This window comes from Ostrea edulis, chromosome 4 (genome assembly GCF_947568905.1).
Source record: "Ostrea edulis chromosome 4, xbOstEdul1.1, whole genome shotgun sequence".
Taxonomy (NCBI): Eukaryota; Metazoa; Mollusca; class Bivalvia; order Ostreida; family Ostreidae; genus Ostrea; species Ostrea edulis.
In genome coordinates, this window is record NC_079167.1 from 9,599,250 (window position 1) to 9,624,843 (window position 25,594).

At 35.6% G+C, this 25,594-nt stretch overlaps 1 protein-coding gene across 1 annotated transcript; it reads left to right on the forward strand.

The window, feature by feature from the left end:
• Positions 1 to 11,307: 11,307 nt before the first annotated feature.
• On the forward strand, positions 11,308 to 25,527 carry LOC125670316 (hydroxyacyl-coenzyme A dehydrogenase, mitochondrial-like). Its single transcript, XM_048905409.2, has 8 exons — positions 11,308 to 11,550; positions 16,960 to 17,088; positions 17,225 to 17,382; positions 21,403 to 21,529; positions 24,417 to 24,506; positions 24,813 to 24,885; positions 25,002 to 25,118; positions 25,232 to 25,527. The coding sequence occupies exons 1-8, from the start codon at positions 11,434 to 11,436 to the stop codon at positions 25,351 to 25,353; spliced, it is 933 nt and encodes a 310-aa protein (XP_048761366.1). The 5' UTR covers positions 11,308 to 11,433; the 3' UTR covers positions 25,354 to 25,527.
• The last annotated feature ends 67 nt before the right edge of the window (positions 25,528 to 25,594 follow it).

Consider the following 25,594-nt stretch of genomic DNA (forward strand, 5'->3'; position numbering starts at 1 on the left):
TGAGTTGTTCACTTTGGCCAGGAGCTATGATGTTACAAATGTACTCAAATGCAGATTTAGCATGACGCACATAGTAGGATCTTGTCGAGTACTTTAAATCTTGCAGAGGTTGGCCGGCTTGAGAGCGTAAACATTCTAGCTGGCCATTTGAAAGGATTTGCATTGCATCATTGTATTTTTCTCTTAAAGATTTCTGCATATCCGACCAATTGGAAGCTGTTGTGGACTGAGAAAACACGAATGTTTCACTGTCTGACATCATATCTGAAAAGAAAAGAAGGCACATTGACTTGTGAACATTTACAAATGGCAATGAAGCATTGTACAAAGTTTCAAATATATCTGTTAAGCCATATAGAGGAATTGTTCACAAGCTATTTTACATCCTCCACCCCTCTTCAGACCACTGTAGTCCCGTGGGGATACAGGTTGGAATAGGTCCTCAGTGCCCCTTGCTTGACATAAAAAATAATTGAATTAATTGTAAATTATTATTTACCGAGACAGCTTCGTACAGGATTTGTGGGTAATTTTCCGGCTGTATCGGGACCCCGTCTGCTTTTGTACACTTGTTTTACAACACCAATTTATCATTCTCCCTTTACAATGCCAGTTTTAGTTAAAAGGTCTTGAGTTCGATTCTGGACCCCACCGTTGTGTTGAACATATTACGATGTTCAGAGACTTTCCTTTCGCCAAGCACACTGCATTAGAAGTTAAAGTCACGGGGCTTTCGGATATGATTTCAAAAACGGACATCCCGCATCACCGTAGACTTTGGCACAATAAAGAACCCTCACTGCAACGGCGTTGAGCGCCTTGCACAGGTCGAAATTTGTGGCACTCCACTTATAGACCTACTGGTGACGTCAATGATTGATTTGACGTCCCTCTCGAGAATATTTCACTCATATTGAGATGTCACCATTGCCGGTGAAGGGCTGCAAAATTTAGGCATATGCTCGGCGCTAATGGCCGTTGAGCAGGGAGGGATCTTTATCGTGCCTCACCTGCTGTGACATGGGACCTTGGTTTTTGCGATCTCATCCGAAGGACCGCCCCATTTATTCGCCTCTTACGACAAGCAAGGGGTATTGGGGACCTATTCTAACCCGGATCCCCATTGGTGAATTTATTCAAAAACTTCTACGTGAGAAGAAAAAATCTCTCGCTGTGACCTTCAATTCGACTTTTAGATATATCGATGACGTTTTGTCTATTAACAATGATAGCTTTCATTCATATGTCGATTTGATATATCCCCGTGAGCTCGAAATAAAGGACACCACAGAGTCGTCCACTTCTGCTTCATACTTAGATATTTTATTGAAAGTAGACATTAACGGCAAACTGACAACTCAACTGTATGACAAACGGGATGATTTCAGCTTCTCCATCGTCAACTTCCCATATTTATGTAGCAATATTCCATTATCACCTGCATATGGTGTTAATATATCTCAACTGATTCGATATGCAAGAAGAGCTTGTTCTGGGTATAGTCAGTTTTTAAATCGAGGTAAGCTACTGACAAACAAGTTGATGGTACAGGGATTTCAACAGTCTCGATTGAAGTCAGCATTTCGCAAATTCTATGGTCGTTATAACGATCTAGTTCGTCAATACAACCTCGCATTGGGTCAAATGCTGTCTGACGTGTTTCATACCGATTGTTAAGCCGTTCTTGGCACACTGATTTTGACTGCGGATAACTCCGTTTACCTGATCAGGATATGGGGCTCACGGCGGGTGTGACCGGGGTCAACAGGGGATGCTTACTCCTCCTAGGCACATTATCCCACCTCTGGTGTGTCCAGGGGTCCGTATTTGCCCAACTATCTATTTTGTATTGCTTGTAGGAGTTATGAGATTGATCACTGTTCGTTATCTTCACCTTGCATCTATGAGTGAACAATTCTGGAATAGGATGAAAAACAATAAACAACTCAGATTCAACACAAACATCGCCATTGTCAAGATAACGTCAAAATGTTATAGGCTATATACTGTTATCTGCAACGCGTTGCGTATACGTTTTAGGGTAATAAATTCCCGAGTATATATTACGATACCAAAATATACATCGGATCCGAATTCTCTATAAGAGATTAAACTGACAAGAAAAATTTTCTATGAATATCAAAGAAATTGCATAGAATATAGAGAGATTTATGAACAATATCGTATGCTTCATGTGGCTTATTCCGTTATACAATTTCTCTTTTGAATTCATTTGTTTCTCTTTCATATATACATGTCTACATGTATATCAACATTTTAACAAAACATGTGCCCTAATTATCATAGATATTATTTACGAAATTAAAATATCACCATCATGCTATTATAGCATCTAACATCAAGACGTTGCAGGCAACGCTCCACAGTAAAATGACCAATTTTCTCGTATAGCGTTGCAAATAACAGGAGTATATATAGGTTGACGATTCTTATTTTCTCTGTTAGAAATCAATATAAAATGTACATAAATGGGAAGTTTCCCTGGGAAGAGAGTTTTCTTGGGGGTACCATATCAGAGAAAATGGGGCTTGGTTTCTTTGGGGGGGGGGGGGTGTCAATCCCTTCTCTATATCTCACGCGTTGCATGCAACGCTCCACAGTAAAACCACCGATTTATGAAAATCTACGCGTGAGTTATAGAGAAAGGCTTTAGTCCGTGTAATAAACTTATTTAGCTTGACCCCCCCCCCCCCCCCAAAGAGCGCTATATAGTACAGGTCTTTTTATTAGGGAAGGTGACGAATGTTACTTTCCTGTAGTCCAGATGTCCCAGGCAACTTGTCGAGCTTCTAGCATTATATATTCTAACGTCTTCCGAACAGCTTATTCTTTTCTTGAAGAGCAGAACAAGATATTGTTTAATGGACTTTTTAAAATGTTTTCCTGATCTAAAGAACAAGAAGCGTTGTAAAGGAATCACTTATTTCCATAAGGTAAGCGTTGACTGAAAAGAAGACCTATTGGTTTTTGGGAGTTGAACTATGTTCAATCTCCCTTGGTCATCACGCACTTTTCTGCGTAGTAATTTGTATTGATTTGTATAGTGGTCGTCAACGGGGGTTCTGTGTCAGCTGATTTACTCCTAGGTAAATCAACATAAACTTTTATAAACATCCGCCATTAAATAATCCATGTAACTTTTCTGAATTAATCTAATTTTGATAATTGACATGTAAGTAAATGCAATGATATTGTATTCAAATCAATTTGAATACAAGATTTCGATCAAATTGATACTGATATACATAGAAAAATAAAAGATAAGGTTGAAAATTGTCGTTTGTAGCTCAGCGTCACCTATAAACATTGATAGGGAAACGAACGACAACTGCACACAAGACCTATTGACACCGTGGCGCGAAATATCGAATATGGTGCGAAACCTCAGAAAATTTACAAGAAATAACTCTACAACATTGTGTATGTGTATATATTTGGTTTTTTTTAATGTGATATAAAAAATGCTTGATGTTACATGTATATTGAATTAAAACACGTCATTCCCAGTCAACAACTTTCGATTGGGATCGGAATACGAAATAAAATTTCTTATATCCGGTTGCAAAGTGAAACTGCTTCATGCTTCAAGTTATTGAATTACGTAGTAATTGCACGTTACACATTAGAGAACTGTTCCTTTTAATAAAGAAAGTCACAAAATAGATACAAAATGAGTGTACCTTATTCATTACTGTTACCGAGCTTTCGTCGGCGAAAATCTCGAAATGGCGTGTTTCACTGCGCTTGATGACGGTAAGGTCCACATTTTCTACGTGAGTATTTTGATATTTGTTTATGAATTTTTTGCGCATACATGGTATGTCTCGGCTAGGAATAATGGAAACTTTCTCACCTATGTATGTAAAGACATATTAATCTCTATTTTTAAAAATGTAGAACACTTTTATCAAATGACAATGTTTGAAAACGCTTAGAGCCCCGATGTCAGAATTTCCTTTTCCAAGACATCAATATGTCAAATTCATTATCCTTTTCGAATAGTATGTACCATATTTTGTACCAGTTATCCATTTTGAATCCCCTATTACAATGGGATTTTGCTGCACTCTGTTATGTTTGAGTGGATGTCATGAGTGTGTGTCAAACAGAAATTTTAAGAGCATGGGATAAGGTGCTGCCATGTATTACTTCACTATCAAAGTTTAACCCAGTTGCCACAATGTTGAATTTATGCTGCAAAAAGGATTGGAAATTGCTCTGGTCAAAACACATTGTTTATTTGTCTACAGTTTATTTGTCTACAGATGAAAGAGACATGAGGATTCTCCCTCATAAACTGAAAGAAAAAAAATAGTTATGGATCTTGTACATGTATAGTTTATTAATCACTATAGATTTCCAGCATCACAAGTCTGATTCCACTATATGCTTCCCATACTGTCAGGTTCATTCACCCCCTGTTTGAGCCACAGTATAATATCCCAAATACCTTGGCAATGAATAACATTATTTGACTAGTGTTTCATTTTTAGTGGAGTTGCGATGAAGTCGAACTCGGCTTATGATCTGATGAAGTGCCTTTGGGCGGGCACACATCAACATTTCATTTCCGCACCATAGCTCTTGAGCAAATTATAGGATCTCATTCAAACTTAGATGGATTGTCACCCTCAGTAAGATGAGGAAGCCTATCGATTTTGGGGTCACTAGGTCAAAGGCCAAGGTCACAGTGGCTATAAATAGACTGAAATTTGGAGAAAATTTTGTTTTCCGCACCATAGCTCTTGAACAAATCATACGATCTCAATCAAACTTAGATGGATTGTCACCCTCAGTAAGACCAGGAAGTCTATCGATTCTGGGGTCACTACGTCAAAGGTCAAGGTCACTGGCTATAAATACACTGAAATTTGGAGAAAATTTTGTTTTCCACACCATAGCTCTTGAACGAATTATAGGATCTCAATCAAACTTAGATCGATTGTCACCCTCAGTAAGACAAGAAACCTATCGATTCCGGGGTCACAAGATCAAAGTCACAGTGGCTATAAATAGACTGAAATTGGAGAAAATTTTGTTTTCTGCACTATAATTTTTTAACAAATTATAGGATCTCAATTAAACTTAGATGGATTATCGCCCTTGATGAGACAAAGAAGCCCTTAGCCTATTGATTTTGGTCAAGGGTTAAAGGTCAAGGTCAAAGGATTTAAGTCGGCTGAAATTTATGTACGCAAAATTTTGCTCCTTGCTTGATAATTCTTGCAAACTTTTCTGCCGGTTTCCTTTATGCCCATTCCTTGCTCAACTCGGTTTGTGCATCTCCGATGCCGGACGATTTTTAATTTTTTTGCATTTCATTTATTTTGAGTTATTATACAATTATTTACCATTCCATTGATCCTCTACAGGACTGTAGTATACTCAGGTGACAGTTTAGCATATTGGACTCTTGAATGTATATATACAGGGAAAAAAACTTCTTCATAACTGCAAGGCATTGATAACCATATTGATTTGAATGTTTGGGCCATAATATGTGGTCACATTTATCATGAGAATATAAAGGGGTGAAATTCTAGAAAACAACAACACAACTTCAGTTACTCGAGGAGCGTTGTGGCCCATGGGCCTTCCATTATCCATGTTTGCTGTTGTAACGCTTTGAAAAACAACAACAGTTGATTTGTATCTAAAATCATGATAATATTCAGTCATTTATCCCCCTATCCTTCCAGTGCTATCTGTTCTAACTGAATTTCCACAATGTTCAACTCCCATGAGTACTTTCAGTACTTTGATTTTTAACTAGATTGATGTTCATAGGTCACTTTCATATATAATGATAAATCAATACTTGATTGTTGCGATGTCGAAGACAAAATCAAAAATAATCAGCCAGCCTCTTCATATTTCTAGTTAAAAATTCAAAGTCTTGCCAATTGGGTCTTATGTGAAAATTAAGATTTTAACAAACAGGTGCAGAATTATCTCTGTCTGTAATCTTCATTAATACCTTTGTAAACAGGAAAATCATGAACATCAATGAATTTTAGGCGAAAGATCGTCCGAATCACATGACATGCTGGGATGGACAAGTGTAGTACATGATATTATACAAGCGTCACAGCAAGGCGTTTGCCTATTGTGAACTTGCAAATCTGTTATAATGCCCAGGTGGCACTAGAACATCGCTTAACAGGGCCGTAAGTAGGGTTCTAAATCAGGGGAGGCAGGGGATTGGGGGCCGCCGATTGACTTTACGACTGAAAATGACACTTTTTAAATCCCAATTTATCATGTTTGTGTTTCATTTGTACTATGTAAAGAATCGTAATATGGTGTCAAAGACAAAGGTGCTTGTCTTCATTTTAAACATATATCCTATAATATAACATTTATATAATTTTATTTTCTTTTTTGCCAAAAAATCAGACGAGGCAGTTGCCTCGTCTGCCTCATCGGCAGTTACGGCCCTGCTTAATTTTTTGCTCAATGTACTGTTTCTGATTAAGTTTCTGTTGGACTTTAACTTCTTGTTAAATTAAACACACCCATCTTATCCAGACGATGAGCATGTACATGGATGGAACATGGAGCTTTCCTTGGGAACCGTCTGTGGGTGACATGTTGAACCTGTCACTTGTGTAGTTATAAGTCCATGAGCGAGTAAATTTCCCATCACTCTATGGTATTAATCCATGTCTTCTCAAACCTGGAGAGTATTTCATCCACTCTGTGATATCTGAAAAATGTCTCGCAGGTCAAGTATTTGGTCACATGATCAACTGACCGGTCGACATGACCAATACGAATAGTCGAGGACTTGGTGAATATACTTCCCGCAATGTACAGATGTTAATGCAGTTTTCTATGTCCTGCTTTCGATGTTTAACTTTTGTTCCCAGTCATATAGAAAGTCCAATTCAGTCTGAGCAAATACTCAGTTTGAATAATTTCCTTAATTGAAACAGACGTAACACTTTTTCAGTCATCTCTCATTTTATATTTAATTTGGTAGTCCATGGTACTGTTCTAAATGATGAATAAAATGTGTGATGTCAAATTCGTGTAAATGAGAAGTAAAGAAAATTATCCCAGTACTATTACATCAATAGGTCCCTGGTGACAGGGAATACATATTTTGAAACAAAAGATAGCTTCAAAGAGAATTCTTTATTGCTTGAAGTCAACACACTGCCTAATTATTTGGTCTTCATAAAAAGAATATTTGATATGTTCAACTCAAACATGTAAAGGGAATAGATTGCCAAATAAATTTCTTTTGTGCAATTTTTTACGGGAGTTTATCGATCAATTATGTGACTCTTGATTCAGACAGGACAAAACTATAACAGTATTATTAAGTTACTAACCACGATAACTACACAGATGCTGATTCACAATTCATATATGTATTTAACCTATCGGCCACCCGCCCTCTCTATCTGTTGTGTTGCAGGGTTTCATCATTGGCCATTCTACGAACAGAGGCTCAAACGAAACTTTTGACAGCAAATTTGATGATCTTGACTTGTTAGTTTTTTTCTTTCCAATTTATTTAATCAGACTTCAAAGACACAATTCAATTACTCAGCAGCGATGTTTATAAGTGGGGTTTTTTGTGTAAATTTTAAGCATGTGAATATAGCTGTATTGCAAACAAATTATATCATAACCTCTACAATATTCTGTTTGATAAAACTACTCGTTTTATTTAACTGATACATTCATATTATACATCAAGCGTTTCTTTTAATATGATGTTAATTTACAGAAAATTAGTAATCATTTATTTGTATAAAAATTGCATTCAACACTTTGTACTGAATTATTCCGTGGTATACAATGCCAAACTTCTGTGTCTGTTTTATGTACAAATGAAAAGTATAATATAATTGAAAGGTAATCATTCCAGTTTGGTGCTTGTAATGACAAGGTTTTCTCTGTTGTATGTATAATTTTTATTATAAACCTAAACTTTTTCTTATATTTTCTTTTAAATAAATAGCACGAAAAAGAAGTCAGTTTCGTTTTATTCTTAAAATATGAAGCCACAAAATTTAGAAGAATATCTCGTTTAATTGTTCCACTGATGCAATACATGAAAAGGTGAAGGTAACGAATAGCGATTATCTCATACCTTTTATAAGGAGTAGGGCAAATACGGACCCCTGGACATATCAGAGGTGGGATCAGATGCTTAGGAGGAGTAAGCATCCCCTGTTGACCGGTCACACCTGCCGTGAGCCCTATATCTTGATCGGGTAAACAGGGTTATCCGTAGTCAAAACCAGTGTGCTAAGAGTAAGAACGGCATAACAATTGGCATGAAACACGTCAAACAGTAGTTGACGCAATGACAGGTTGTACTGATAAACCAGATCGTTAAGAGGACCATATAATTTGCGAAATACTGACTTTAAACGAGACGAAATCCATGTAACATCAACTTATTTGTCAGTAGCCTGTCTCGAGTAGGAGCACATTTCATACCCATCGGAATTCCAGCAGATTGTTGAAAGACCTGATCACCAAAGAAAATAAAGATATTACCTTGTTAGTAATTTGAAGTTTAAGGTATGATGAAGTATGATGAAAGGTGAAGTCAGCGAACGGTGATCAATCTCATAATTACTATAAGCAATTCAAAATAGATAGTTGGGCAAACACGGACACCTGGACACACCAGAGGTGAGATCAGGTGCCTAGGAGGAGTAAGCATCCCCTGTTAACCGGTCACACCCGCCGTGAGCCCTATATCTTGATCAGGTAAACGGAGTTATCCGTAGTCAAAATCAGTGAGCCAAGAACGGTATAACAATCGGTGAAACACATCAGACAGCATTTGACCCAATGATTGGCTGTATTGACGAACTAGATCGTTATAACGACCATAGAACTGCTGACTTTAAACAAGACTGTTGAAACCACTTTGCCATCAACTTGTTTGTCGGTAGCTTGCCTCGATTTAAAAACTGACTATACGCAGAACAAGCTCTTGCGTATCGAATCAGTTGAGAGATGTAAACACTATATGCAGGTGATAATGGAATATTGCTACATAGATAAGGGAAGTTGACGATGGAGAAGCTGAAATCATCCCGTTTGTATTAAAGTTGAGTTGTTAGTTTGCCGTTAATATCTACTTTCAATAAAATATCTAAGTATGAAGCAGAAGTGGACGACTCTGTGGTGTCTTTTATTTCGAGTTTACTGGGATATATCGAATCGACATATGAATGAAAGTTACTGTTGTTAATAGATAAAACGTCGCCCATTCGGAACGTAAATACTGAGTAGGTTCAAACCATAGTAGCTCTGTGAGTTCTTTTTCAGATATCACTGTTAAACAATTGTTAAAATGTCTCTTTTCTCCAATAGTTGTGTGTTCATTCCTTAATAAAAAAAAAAAGGGGGGGTAGCTTGCTTGCATGTCTCATCAATCTCTTGAAATATACTTTTACATATACATCGAGTATACCTTACTATTATTAGTTTGTCAAATTAATTTAAGCGTTACCCGAAATTAATTTATTCAAAGATATAATCTGTCATATTATAAGTTATATAGACAGGGGATGCCTAGTAGTAGGAGTAACCTCCTCCTAGGCACTTGATCCCACCTCTGGTATATCCAGGGCTCTGTGTTTGCCCAACTCTTTATTATTTTGTATTGCTTATAGGAGTTATGAGAGTGATCACTGTTCGTTATCCTCACCTTTCATAGGCCTACGTGTAATTAAACACGTTTCATTTGCAATGCTCTTGATATTTTTTCTGTTGTGTTTCATAGTAACGCGTTCTTGTTTTTATTTGTTTGTTTTTATTTGTTTGTTTTTATTTGTTTGTTCTTCTTTGTTTAATATCAGCCATGAATCGTCATTTATGTATGCATAGAATGAAAAGTATGTCAAAACTCTTAGGGGAATTTGATCGATTAGTAAATGTAATCAATCGACAAGTGTTTAATTATTATCAATTAGTGATCTGATTGATTGGCTATGTCTGGTTTTATTCTTTTTTATTTCTTTGTTGGAGATGTTTTGTTTGTGGTTTCAAAAAGTTCAAGCTTGCATATATGTAGTCTATACATGTGTCATATTGTAACCCTGATTGAAGAGAAGTAGGTTTTGAAACACAGGTCTGTAAGTATGGAAACAAGGGTTTTAAGGAGAATTACTATAGTAACCCTGTTTTCTAGTGTAACCTGGTTACAAAATTACTTTTGTAACCCTGACTCTGAAGAGAAGTAGGTGTATCTGTACTACAGTAACCCTGTTTTCTGTTGTAACCTGGTTACAAAATTGCCACCGGGGCAACTGTTCTGATTTCTTACCATATACATTATGTATATGATGCGAGTTGAATCATTTCTGCTAAATCTTTGTGTATAGTGTTTTAATCGGCTTTTTTCTACATTCGTAATTGTATGTAAATCAAATAAGTAAAGTGGAGATCAGACATTATTTCATTTCATGAATGAAATCAAAAGGTATAAGTAGCTGACTTCCTTAAACGTGATATCTGAAAATTCATGACATATCAAGAATATCCAATATCACTACTCGCCATACGTATCATTGTAAGTTAGTCAAATTATAATATAAACACGGAGTTTCTTAATGTATTCACACAGATCTCGAAATTTCATTGCACCGCTAATCAAAATGTTTAAGTAGCTGATTTCATTAAGAGCGATATCTGAAACTGAATTCGTGACGTATCAAAACACCATCTACCACTTCTTATCATATGTATAGTCGTAAATTCGTCAGATATCTAACACAAACACAAAGTTCCTTACGGTATTCACACAAATGTTGAAATTTTAGGGTAACTCGAATCAAATTGTAAAAGTAACAGATATCTCAAAATGGATGGTATATCAAATGAATGAAGGTCTGAATTTAATCCGTATCATTTTCAAAGTATAAACACTCAGTTGGAAAAGTTTATTCGTATTTTGCATTGCAAAGTTATGTAGTTGGGGGAAATTGAGCATGAAATTTTACACGACTCCTCGTCCTCTTTAGAAATAAACCTGATCTGGTAGCTGGCTATCAGTAATTATAACTTTTTTATTTTGTTGAAGCTGGCTATATACGAGCAGCTAACTTTTCTTACTTTTAGTAGCTGGCTACTAGTAACTGGCTGCTAGTAGCTAACTTTTCCTGGTTCAAGTAGCTGGCTACTAGTAGCCAACTTTTCTCTTTTTAAGTAGCCAGTTACTAGTAGCCAACTGTAGTGCCTCTTTAAACATTTTAGCAATACGCGAATAAAATAGGAACAAGTTACTCCAATGGGAAATCAACGTTTATCAATGTTTGAACAATGTATTTCATATGTTACCTACATAAACATTCCTACGACGTAGAAATAAAGCACGGTGGGGGACGCAGGGACGACTTATTTTTGGTAGAATTTTAGAGTGTCAAAAAATACTGTACCATGGCAAATCTATGCAAAACTTTTGTTCGCTCTTTTGCATCAAGTGCACAAAGAGCAAATGTATTTAACCATGTGACAGTCATTGGAGGAGGACTAATGGGCTCAGGTATTGCTCAGGTGAGAGAAATGCGCAGAAAGACAAGATCCTTGAAAATAATGAACTTTGAACTTTAATATCCTGGCGTTACCGGTTTTCGATAGTGTAATACAATTTTTACAAATTTGATATGTTCAGTGTTTTATTTCTCACCTTAATTCTATCTGTTCTGAACAATTGACCATATTTAACACATATATACTGTTTTTTTGCGTAAAACTATCAAAATCCCGGTAGTATTTCAACTTTCTTGAGATCCGCCATGATCAGGGTTGTTTTGAGTGACGTCACCTATTTTCGATAGTAAGTATGGCGCGCTGTTAGTGTTAAAACAACATGAAATAAAGTCTTTTCTCGATTATTTTTTTAATCAATTTGATTACACAAAATAATTTTGAATTCATAATTAACGATTAAAACAACATCAAACAAATTTATCAAGTTTTTTTCTCTCAATTGATTGTGTAAAATTAATTTGCTTGCAATGTATTACAGTTAAAAATGTTAAACACAATGGGGACATTTTATCTGTGTGTCTCTTCTGATCACCTTTTCCTTGACACAGAAAGAAAGGTGGACCCAATGTCCACAATGGCACTGTCCCCACCTTACAAACTCAATGTAAGGCTTAAACTTCAACTGTTCTGGCTCCAGTTTGTCACAAACACAACACCGTTCCTCATCTGCTATAGATTCCTCATCTGACAATGCAGGCAAAAGATGTGATTCAGATGTAGAAGTGAAAACTGTTGAAGGACCTGCTTTCTCATTAGATGGTGAATTTTGCCTTTTTTCTTCAATTAATTTTCCCTTTCCTTTTCCCTTCCCTTTGACAGATTTTTCTGTTGACTTTTCATTGTAATCCCGAATTTTTTCAAACACTTCTTGTTCTGTGATGGCTTTCCCAGCAATGATGGTACTCAGATTTCTTCTTGGTTTCTTGGCCTTCCCAGCAGCAAATAGAACTTCTCCCCCACGTTTGTTAAAAAAACTTTCGGCTGTAGCTGAAATGTTCTCATCAGTGGTTTCAGATGTTGTTTGAGCATTGATGATGTCTGCCTTGCCTTTGTATACAAGAGATGGTAGAGTCTTGTTTTCACTGATTGTTAATGAATTCAGAGGGTATATACCAGTTCTCCTGAAGGCTGATCTTAAATTCTGAGGACTAAGGGCTGTATCATACACTTTGCACACCATCCTGCACACATCATATCTTGTCACAGAGCGACCAACACTTTGGCGCATAAATTTGTGAGCTTCCTGCTGATACAAGGTCTCAAATGGCCCAAAACATCCAACATCCATCGGCTGCAAAAGGTGACTAGTGTGTGGCGGCAATACAAAAAGAATAATGTTATTTTCACGAGCCCATTGGATTAAAGATAAAGAAGTATGGCTTCTGTGTCCATCATACAAAAGAAGAATTGGCTGCTCTGGGTTCCTAGACTGGACATATTTGGTGAAGTGGTTCTTAATATAACTATTGAAAATGTCAGTGTTAGAATAGCCTGTATCACTCATGGATCCATCACAGCCAGTAGTAGCACCGTCTAATAGTTCCGGTAGCAATCGCTTACCTGGAAACACCAGATAGGGAGGAATACTGGATCCCAAAGCATTACCACACCCTAGTACAGTTATTGTTTGTGATCTCTCAGAAGTCACGACTTGTGCTGGCATCCCTTTAGCTGAAATAATGTTTGGAGGCTTTGATCCACCAGTATTGATTCCTTTTTCGTCAACATTGAATATATGTTGGGGTTTATCCCTCAGTCCATGTCTGTCAATGATAGTTTCTAGTTCTTTAAAGTACTTCTTGATGCATTCTGGCGACGCAGCTTTTGCTCGAAGTTCTGATAATCCTGATGGTTTCACGGCATGAAGTTCAGGCCACCTTTTCATGAAGTTGTAGTACCACTTCATTGTCAAGTCTTTACCCTTTTCTCTGATACCTAGATCTGCAGCATAATCAGATGCTAGATTCAACACTTCTGCCCGAGTGTATCCATATCCTATCTCTGACATGGTCTTCACATGCTCTACCATGTAGGATTCCTGTTCCTGTGTAAACAGTGGTGGAGGTCCTGACGAGACACACTCAATACTAATACGTCCGTCTACCCTATCTCTTAAAGTTGTTAAGGGAACTTGAAAACGTTTGGCTGCACCATGGACACTCATACCATCTTTAACCGCCTGGAATGCATTGTCTAATGCTTCTGGACCATAATTCTTATAAGTTCCTCTCTGGACGGAAAATATCTGTAAACAAATAAACAATGAATTAATATCTGCAAACAAATAAACAACGTATCAATAAAAACAAATTTTAAAGCAAAGATACTTTTTTCAAAATGTATGGTAATATGACTATAACGCGCTTCCATAGTTTTTATTTTGAAGCGAGAGTTTGCCCAAAGTGAGGCTTTTCTATTTTTAGAACAAAACGTTGAGTTGATCATCAGACGACAGCATACCTCGATTAGGCGTTGTTTTCAACGAAAAATGGTTGAGTTTTTAATGTGAATTTTTTTGCATTAAGGAAACATGGCGTTTTCTGAACCTATGCATAAAGAATTGTAGTCTTACCTCTCTGAAAGGCATAATTCTTGATATTTTCGGCTATCTGACACTTGTTGCTACTGACGCTGATTATGAGGAAAAAGTTCCGAAAAATGACGTCACGATTTCCGAATGATCGTTAAAAATAAAAACCTATCGAAATTAGGATACTATCGAAAATAGGTAACGGCACAATATATCTGCCCATTATATGCGGGTTATTTTACAGATTATCAATATGCAAGACAATTATGCCAATATGCAAAATAATTGTCTACATTCAATACATGGAAACATGCACCTTCATGAAGTTGACATACTTTTTGTTTACCGAGATTGTACATGCCTATGTTAACCTGCAGATATGATGATGTGCAACTCATTTAGATAAGTCTCATGTTAACATGATAAGCCATATGTGGACATGAATGTTATTTGTCAAGATGCATGCAAGTGCACTTAAATGCATATATAACGTTTTTGTATTCATTTTCGTTATGTCACAAATTTGATATTTTTCACTGTATGTCCAGAAAACTGGAGTTTCACACCGGAAACACTTATAATGCCCTCCAAAAACAGCTATATCATCCCTTGTGTGCATTAATCAGGTTGGGAACACTTCCCCTATAGCGAGATCTTCTTGCTAAAACGCAGTTATCCCTCTTTAACGAGAAAGTTAAGCATACCATAAACAGGTGTTTTGTTGTTTTGATTGAAAATAATGGCAAATTCCATCAATGCAGAATAAGTGCGACACACGTTCAACATGAAGCGAATTGTTTCTATAAAATTTACAACAGTCAAGAGATTTCTAGGGCTGGAACGGTATGCCCCTTCACGATGATACATATTGCAATACTTATATATGCCACAATTCAATATTTTCAATACGATACAATTTTCAGAAGAAACCAATAATAACATCGAAGAAAAAAATAATTACCAAGAATCGAAATCAATACCTGTTGCTTCTGTAGTTTATGCTGATAAAGGTCATTATTATTTTCGTCAACCTCAAGGCAAACCACATTCTGAACTTTAATCAAAGCTAATTTTTCCCTCATGTAGGTAAAAATAATAAGTACAGGCCAAGCCTGATGTATTTTACTGAACCTGTTTATATTAAACGTATTGAACCGAAAATCGAGGCAATGAATTGAACATTAAATCAAACATTTATATGAACAGTATCGATATTTCGGTTAATCGTTGCAGCCCTAGAAATTTCATATCAACGTAGTTGCATATGAGGGAAGGAGGCTGAAATCCAACACACATCGTGAGTGATTTTGTTTTAATTTATATACATGTATGTGCAGAAGTATCAGACATTTTAGCACTTTTTCTTCTTTTCACATGAAACACGAAAAGGTGTACTCCTTGAGTGTTTTTCTCAGTTGTACGGGATAGATTTACACTCGCTAAAGAGGGTTAACGGCGTTTTTGTGAGTACATCTTGCTGTAGGGGAAGTGTTCCCAACCTGTTAATTCTGCATATCAATTATCTCAGTGTCGAAATTCAAAACACAGGTTGCTACATAGATGTAAAACAGCAGAGCGAAATTCAAACTCTTCGATTCATGCATTTTAATTCCAAGGATTTGGATAATTTGATTGAGGAGATAAATTTCAGCAAATGCTATGAGATTGATTAACTCAAATGTGGTCATTTTTTAAAGAAAATAATTCTTTGACAGAACCAGACATTTATACTTGAACCCAAAGGTGAAACAAAGATATTCTCAAGCTATTTTATGGAGGATTGTGTAATTCAGACTCCAGAAACATTTTTTAAACAAGAAAAAAGTTGACATTGTAAATGATTAAGATTTTAAAGAAGCAAAGCACGTATTTCTGGCCATGTGTGCAAAAATTAAAAGCAAGTTTCAGAAATTTCAGCTGCTTTGAATTCTGAATATCAACAGCAGATTTAACGAACATTATTATTAAAACTAACTTTTTCACTTTGGTCAAATTTTGCAATAAATTTGTTCGTGTGTTAAAAAATGAATAAGTCTCTTTATAATAAATTAACCTCTTATGTTTTGTTCTTTAAAAATGTTATATAACATATATTACATAACTTCTCCGGAGACTATACCAGAATATTTATAAATATTTGTTTGCATACAATGTTCTCCTGAATATAAGTTGTACCAGAGTTCCAAAACCTGTTAAAAAATCTATAGGGCAAAATTTAGTAGACAAGTGATGTAATTCATTGCCTTATTGGACATATAAAATGCTTGAAAAGGTTTCTAAGTTAGCTTACATCATGTTTCAAACTTTCATTTATATTTTATGCAAGATCTTTTTTGATTTCTAAAACAACTTTTTCAGTTAGAATGTGATTTCTGTCCAAAGTTTGTTCATTGTCAGAATTGCTCTCCATCTCTGTATCTGACATATGTCCATTTTTACTGTTCCAGACTTCTTTACGAACAAAAATGACAAAGAAACTGATTCTTCATTTACTTCCGAGTTTCTCTTTCATCACCCCCATATTTCTCCATTAATGATAACACTACAGTGTGCTGAATTTACTTTTCTATACTATACTAATAGACACTTGGTCTGCTATGATTTCAAATGCTATAGACCTGACTGATTTACTGTAGACCAACAACAAAGTAACAAATACCCATAACTTGCATACAGTGGCAGCAGAATTATTTCTCTGTATAATGTTATGCTTTTTGAGATGGATATAGTATGACTGAGTATTAGCATGCTCTTACTAGCATGAGATAATGGGTTAACCTTTCAGCATCTAGTGGTTGAGCAAGGGGCCTGTAATCTTGGTGTTTCTCGAGGCCCCAGGCTCAATACCCAATGCTGGCCATTACAACATTTGATTAATTTAGGTTGCTGCATCAACAGGCCACACTGTGGTTATGGTAGACCAGAACAACACTATTCTAGCCAAATCTACATCAAACATTCAAAAGAGTCTGGAAAGAGTAGCTAAAAAGAAGTTTGCTGAGAATCCAGGGGTAGGTGAAGTTTTCAACACAAATACTTTACTCGTATGCAACATCTGTAGTGTTAGTGCAAATGAATGAGAAGAAGATAACTATTAATGTAATGAAATACATGTGCAGTACTGACATAAAGATTTGTTGTATGTAGGCAGGAGAACAATTTGTGAAGGACACCATGGGTAGGATAACCACAGCTACCAGCCCAACTACATGTGTCTCCCACACAGATCTCGTAATAGAAGCAATCGTAGAAAACCTAGACATCAAGAAGAAGCTGTTCAGAGAACTAGAAGCAATAGCCCCAGAGTAAGCATATAGTCAAAATTAAAAAGAAACCTGTGATATTGGATAAGGGCGTAATTTGGTCCTCTAAAATAACTTTAAAATTTTTGGTTTTGGAAAAATGTATGCACGACACTTTGATTTACACTATTATAGAACAAGAGTACCGCCAACGGTACATAATACACCTGTGAAAAGCTAATACAGGGCGTTTTTCTTACACCACGATTTGTAGAACTTGCTTTCAAGTAGTATCAGCAATCATCAGGGTGTGAAATACTTTCTTTGCTTTGAAAAAACAAGACAAATCATGTACTCTCTATGTAATATTTTCACTTGGCATAAGATGTATGTGTACCAAGTTTAATGGTTCTTGTCCCAACGAATCGGTCTGCATCCTGCTTAGTGCTACTACAACCTTGACCTTTGACCTTCAGAAACAATAGGCATCCTCCACTTGGCATAAAGTGTATGTGTACATTTTCGTTTGACGGTCCTAGCCCCAACAGTTCGGTTTGTATACTGCCTACAAGGTTTTCCTACTAAGTGATACTGTGACCTTGAAAAACAATAGGCATCTTCCTCTCATCATGGTGATCGAATGTACCAAGTTGCAATATTCTGGAGCTTACGGTTTGATCTGTATCCAGCCCACAAGGTCTGGACAGACAGATGTACGACGCCATACCATAATACAGCTGTAGGTCCCGTCTTTGACAGGCATATAAAAATGCTGCTGAACTTAGAAGTTGTGTTGCCAAACAATATTTTTAAAACTCTGATGAAAATCTCTTCATAATATATGGTTTAGTAAATACCTTAATTATGAAATCTAGAAACAACAAAAAAGATGTCAGGATGATAATCACGACCCCATAAACTTTGTACAAAAAATCAAGTAGATATTCATGATCTTGATGATATTACTGACTAATTAATATAATATTTGAAGAACTATTTTTATACACCCGTCTTAAGACGGGACGTATTATGGTATGGCGTTCATGTCCGTCCGTCCGTCTGTTAGCTTTTTCGTGTCCGACCCGTAACTTAAATACTACAAGGCCTAGAATCATCAAACTTTGTCTGTAGATACATCTTGGGTAGAAGGTGTGTCGCACATTAAAACCAGGTCACTGTGACTTTTCATTAAGAAGATATGGCCATATATGGCAAAAACTTGTCCGGCTCATAACTTGAAAACTATTAGACCTAGAATCACTAAAATTGGTCAACTAATGCATCTTAGGTAGAAGGTGTGTCGCATCCTACTTTAAGGTCACTGTGACATTTAATTAAGTTGATATAAAAAAAAATGTTTTAATGGGTACAATCTATACTGTTAACAATATGTGACGGGCGTATCATGTGCCGTGGCGGTGCACTTTATTAACATTTGAAATATATGTTAAATTTCATTATATGAAATAGACAAACTTTAAAGCAATACAAGCTGTAACTGATGGTATTTTTTCAACTATCCAATTATTCACTAAATAACACTTATCGGTATAACTAATACAATCTCCATGATCTGAAGAAAATTTCAGCAAAATAAACAAGGGAATATTGTTTGAGAGCATACCTACAATGAGCATTTCATATACCGGTAAATTGCCATTGGGTCGTATACAAGGACATGGGAACAAGGATTGCCGAACATAATCAGGTTGCTGAGGTCGAGGCTATATACAAAGACGGAAACTGGCGTAACTGCACGTGTCGTTTGTTTTCAAATATTTCATCGTTAAATGAATGACAAGAAGTGTAAGAAAGTAATGATTACGCAAATGTGCTACTCAAATGAAATTTTTATAGTGAATTTTCTATAAAATCGGCATGTTAAATTGTTTATAAATCTGACATGTGCTCAGTGACTCTCTTTCGCTTTTTTTCGAACTGGTTACCTTCGAGGTCAATACACATCGGAGATAACAAGCAGGAATTACTGACAGGATGACAATGATTCATGAATCAATATTTTTTGCTGATTTGACGGGTTTATTGCTTCAGATTCACTCTGATTCTATTAACGTTAAATGTATTCAATCACAAATATATTAGATATATGTTCTTTTATTTTTCAATTTATTTGCCGTCAGTTACAGCTTGTATTGCTTTAACCTGTGAAACAGAATTAATGCAGAGACCAAAAGAAGGGGGTGGTGTATGTATGACACTTTGTAATTAGTCTCAGCACGTTGACTAGACATCAAACTAAATCTTGTGATTGACTGGTTATGAATTTACAACTCAATTTATCAAGCTATACTGCAACTATATGATCCTTTTGTTATATCACTCATACACTTTTAAGTCTAAATTGACAGTTTGCTCTGCTATGTAGAATATGTTTCACACCATTGGTCAATGAATAGGTATACTTCAACAAAGGACCCAACCCCATATTTCCCTCAGGTAAATAAAGAATATGCAGATCTGCCATGTTTGTTTTAATTTCATTATTCACAAACACTTCCAGATTAAATATGATTTATAGAAAGACTAAAACCTATTGTCAGAATTAAAAATGTGTACAATGTCATGTTCATTGTTGGATACCTTCAACATTCACAAAAATCGGCATTTGAACTGAATGGGAAAAAAAGAGAAATAGTGTCACTGTAGCTCTACATGACTGAAAATATCAAAGACAAATTATATGAAATTATTGGACATGACATAATCTATATTATGGAATAAAAGAAGATTTAGTCTTCCTTTAATAAAAATTTTGAGTTTTAATGGGGCCTATAAATGCTGTTATCATGCATGATTCAAAGCAATCAGAACTGAACACACAACTTTTTAGAGCAATTCGTTTCCTTATATTGAAGGAATACTTATATAGACTGTAGTAAAAAAAAAAAAAAAAAAAAAAAAATGTTGTTTGGGTTGCATTTTGAATTTGCCAGAAAATTGTAATCGTAATCATATTTCCCACCAGCAGGTTATGGTATCGCTAATAAAACATACATATGTCATATAGAAAATATAAAGGAATTTTATTTTCCAGGACTTTTGAATAAAAAGGTGGAAGTATTGCTCATGCCTGCACATACAAATTAAAATTTGAAATATTTCCACGTTATGTTTTGTGAATTTCATCCTTCTCAATCCCGTGGGGATCAGGGTTAAAATAGGTCCTCAGTACTTCTTGCTTGTTGTAAGAGGCGACTAAATGGGGTGGTCCTTCGGATGAGACCGCAAAAACCAAGGCCCCGTGTCACAGTAGGTGTGGCACGATAAAGATCCCTCCCTGCTCAAAGGCCGTAAGCGCCGATCATAGGCCTAAATTTTGCAGCCCTTCACCGTCATTGGTGACGTCTCCACATGAGTGAAATATTCTCGAGAGGGACGTTAAACAATATTTAATCAATCAATCATCCTTCTCTCTAATCATTAACCAATTGTGATAAAACATGAACATTTTCTTATACTCTAGCTTTATGAAGTTCTACAGATTAATACAGGCTTTTTCTTACTCTAGCTTTATGAAGTTCTACAGATTAATACAGGCTTTTTCTTATACTCTAGCTTTATGAAGTTCTACAGATTAATACAGGCTTTTTCTTATACTCTAGCTTTATGAAGTTCTACAGATTAATACAGGCTTTTTCTTATACTCTAGCTTTATGAAGTTCTACAGATTAATACAGGCTTTTTCTTATACTCTAGCTTTATGAAGTTCTACAGATTAATACAGGCTTTTTCTTATACTCTAGCTTTATGAAGTTCTACAGATTAATACAGGCTTTTTCTTATACTCTAGCTTTATGAAGTTCTACAGATTAATACAGGCTTTTTCTTACTCTAGCTTTATGAAGTTCTACAGATTAATACAGGCTTTTTCTTATACTCTAGCTTTATGAAGTTCTACAGATTAATACAGGCTTTTTCTTATACTCTAGCTTTATGAAGTTCTACAGATTAATACAGGCTTTTATACTCTAGCTTTATGAAGTTCTACAGATTAATACAGGCTTTTCTTATACTCTAGCTTTATGAAGTTCTACAGATTAATACAGGCTTTTTCTTCTTCAGACACACCGTTTTCACTAGTAATACATCTTCTATTCCCATTGGTGATATTGCTGTTGCATCAAAGCGAAAGGACAGGTTTGGAGGACTGCACTTCTTCAACCCTGTCCCGATGATGAAGCTCCTGGAGGTAATCTAGGCTTATGTATGTGATAAAGAAGTCCAAAATTGCTGTTTGTGGTTTTTCTGATATAGTCATATTTTACTGGAATTAGTAATTCCTAAAGATAAAAACTGAAATTCATTGAGTATCTTAAATGCACAGATTTCAGAGTAACCACTGTTCAAATAACTTTTTATATGCCCGTCTTTAGATGGGTTGTATTATGGTACAGTGATGTCTGTTTGTCCATCTGTTTGGAGTTCTGTTTCTATTTTCATTTCTCTGTCACATATCAAGCAGAAACTTGCAAAGTAGCTTTGTTGTGGGCCACTCATGTCATGTCTCTTGCAGGAGTTTTGCCCCTTTATTTGAAAAATCAATGTTAAATGGAGGGTACATAATTTGTCCACGAACTCCTACCGTAATTTTCAAGTGAAGACCTTGTTATACAGAGATTTGTATGGGTATTGAAGATGTGCTTGTGGCAAGGACTTTGATTTTCTTTGATTTTTTAGAAAATTACAGGTTGTTGAACTTTGTCAATTTTGAGGAAATATTACATAGAGACTGCATGATTTGTCTGTCTAACTCCTTCACAGTTTTCAAGTGAGAACTGTCTTGTGTTACAGGGTATTTGTTTGAGTATTTAAGGTGTGCATGTGGCAAGGATTTTGATTTTTTTCATTTATTGAGAAAATTACAGTTTGATAGTATGTGATTTGTCCGTCTCTCCTCGTACAATTTTCTAGTGAGGACCTCATTGTACAAACTATTTGTATGGGTATGGAAGATGTGCATGTGTCAAGAATTAAAAATTTTTGTTTTCAATTTTTGAGAAAATTACAGGTTGTTGAACTTGGTCCGTTTGGAGGAAATGTTATATTAAATAAAGGACATGGTTTGTCCTTTTAACCTCTCTCACAGTTTTGAAGCTAGGGTCTTTGTAAATAACTTGAAGATTTTTAATTTTCTTTGATGTTTAGAATATTTACAGGTTGTTGAACTTGATCAAATTTAGGGAAATGTTTGACATGCAGAACTCTTGGATTGTCTACCTACAGCTGTACCTTCTGTCACAGTTTTTAAGCTAGGACTTTTTATTCATATGATGCAAAAGAAATAATGTCACAGCTTGATGATGGTTGTATGAACTACTTTGAGTAAAGTTTTACAACTCATGGATTAAGAAAAATGCCCTAAATAAGCTTATGACGGGCGTATTATGTACTGTTTTTGGTACTCTTGTTTTTAAAACAAAGGATAAATTTAGGTTAACAAAAGAAAAGACTTATAGGGGAGAACATTTTTCCAGAAAAAGTCACTTTGTTATGTCAATTTCTGTAGTTATTTTCTGTCGTATATATATTTATGAATTTTTCATATATCGAACCTATAATTTATTATCTACAATGTTGAAATTAACCTTCAAAGTTGGCCTAAACAGCATTTTCCCCTCTTAAACACCGATTTTGACATAAATTTTGGCTTTGAAGACCTTCAAAGCAGGCCAGTGATTTTTTTGATGTTTTGATAGGTTACAATCTTGAGAACAATTTACAATTGTATTTTTTATGGGGCACCCCTGCCTTGAGGTCAAAATTCACGAAAAACCAACAAAAAATTAGGGGAACTGTTTTCAAAAACCTGGTTCCTAACTTGTGATTAGAGTAGTTCAGTCAGCCACACCACTGGCAGTATACACTGTGCTTGTTTTTTGCCATGGTTCAGATCTGCCTCATCTTTATTTTTATTTTTGATTTTTAACACTTTTATTCATATCTTATATAATTATGTGTATATTAACCTTCAATAATCTAGTTTTAATGCATATCCATTTAATATAAAAGGCATCAAAATTGTAAATTCTGTGCCACAGTCAAGTGGAACTATCCTCACCCTGGTCGTTTTTATTCCAAGGACAATAATCATTCTGCATTAATCGACAGAAACACGTATGTGATGGAAAAAAGCATGCCATAAAAAAATTGTCGTGTTTGCCTGTCCAGTTCTGTTGTTGATAAAGTTTTGAAGAATCAGTGTATTTCATTGCTGGGGAAAGATGTACATTTTATTTTTGTTTTATTGTTCCTAGAAATAAATGTCTTGTAAAATAAATGTATAACAAATAGGGAGTTAGCCAGAAAATGATTAAGACCAGATATAAACCATTATGAAAATCTGAAATATCATAGAGAGCTCAAAATTCATAAACAATTCATGCTTCATGCTAGTTCATCATTGTAAGAGGTCTATTAAAAATTTACATTTATACTCACATTTTAAAAACAATCAATTACATTTACTCGGTCTTAGGTGACAATCTAGGATAATTATGGGTGAGCTTTTTCTAAAGACTAAAACCAGATCCGGACTAGCCGGTTTTTTCTTTTGTTACCCTGAATTGATCCTTTCAATGAAAATCCTATATTTGAAAAGTAAAACTTTTAAAACTCTTCAGATTAAAAACGAGAAAAGGATGAAAATCCACAAAGCATTAAACTATATTATTACCTAATTTACTAAATAAATTGATATTACATATTATTTTCTGTTTTCCAACTTTAATCAGCAGAGAAAGGTACACAAAATGAGCAGGGTTGAAACAGTTCCATCATGTGACCTACTATTACCCGATCATGTGAAGAACTGTTTCCCAGTCACGTGATAAACTATTGCCCAATTAGCAGATTAGGTAATAAAACAATGATTTCATGCCTATTAGAAAAACAGTGAAAACTATTGCCCCTTGGTAGTAGCAAAGACCCGGGAAACTGTTGTCCTCGGCCTACGGCCTCTGACAACAGTTTCCCAGGTCTTCGCTACTACCTTGGGACAATAGTTTTGAATGTTTCCCGTTAGGCATGAAATAATTGTATACTAGGACTGCTGTTGAAAATTGTGTTGAACTTTGCAGGTCATTAGAATTCCTGCTACAAGTGATGCCACATTTGACAAGTTGCTGGGCTTCGGAAAAGACGTGGGAAAAGTCACAGTCAGTTGTAAGGTATGGACAGATTCACATGTATTGTCAACTGTTAAAGGTGAAGGAACATAATGCTGAAAGCCAAGTGTGTGATTAAACATCAAGTCAACACATGGCATTGTAGCCATTATGATAGCAAATCTATGCTGGTGGTGAATTAGAGTCTGTCGTGCAATAGAACTGTAGACTATTTATTTAGTCCTTAAAAAATCAGCAAAGCAGTGATGTACAACATACTTTTGTATACATGTACTTATCTGGACTGGGAAACAGTTTCTACTGCTTTAACTTGTTAGATAAATACAAGAATGTGATATTTGTATTCAGGACACTCCAGGGTTCATTGTCAACAGACTATTGGTGCCTTATATGATGGAAGCGATCAGATTGGTGGAAAGAGGTACGACAGTGCACAAATTGTATGAGCTCAAAATCAGAATGTGGTAGTTCTATTAGTTTTGCCCTGTGTAAAGCTTATCAAATACTAACCACCAATGGTGTTTGTATATTCTTAAGGTGATGCCTCTACGAGAGATGTGGATACAGCCATGAAGCTTGGAGCAGGATATCCCATGGGGCCATTTGAATTAAGTGATTATGTTGGATTGGATACCATGAAGTTCATCTTGGATGGTAAAACCTTTTTGTGATTTATAGTTAAGATTGTCAAAGTACAACGTTCACTTCACAATTAGTTTCAATCAATTTATGTAGAGGTTTATAACTATAGTCATTTTTTGTTTAAGGTTGGTGTCAGAATTATCCCGACAACCCACTCTTTCAACGCAGTCCTCTGTTGGATAAATATGTAGCACAAGGGAAACTAGGAGTGAAGACAGGTGAAGGGTTTTACTCTTACAAAAAGTAAAGCTTGGACAAACTGTGATGTAAAAGCAGTGGCTGATGGACAGACAGTGCCATACTTATAGTGCTCATTGAATATCAAGTGCAAGATGGATTTCATTGATGTTAGTCTCAGAGACTTTAGATATTTATCATATTGAAATGCATCTGTAAAACACTCATTAAAATTAAAAATGAATATTTGTTCTTCAGTATTGCAACTTATGTTTCTTGCAACTGTTTCTGAAATTATTCATATAAAACAT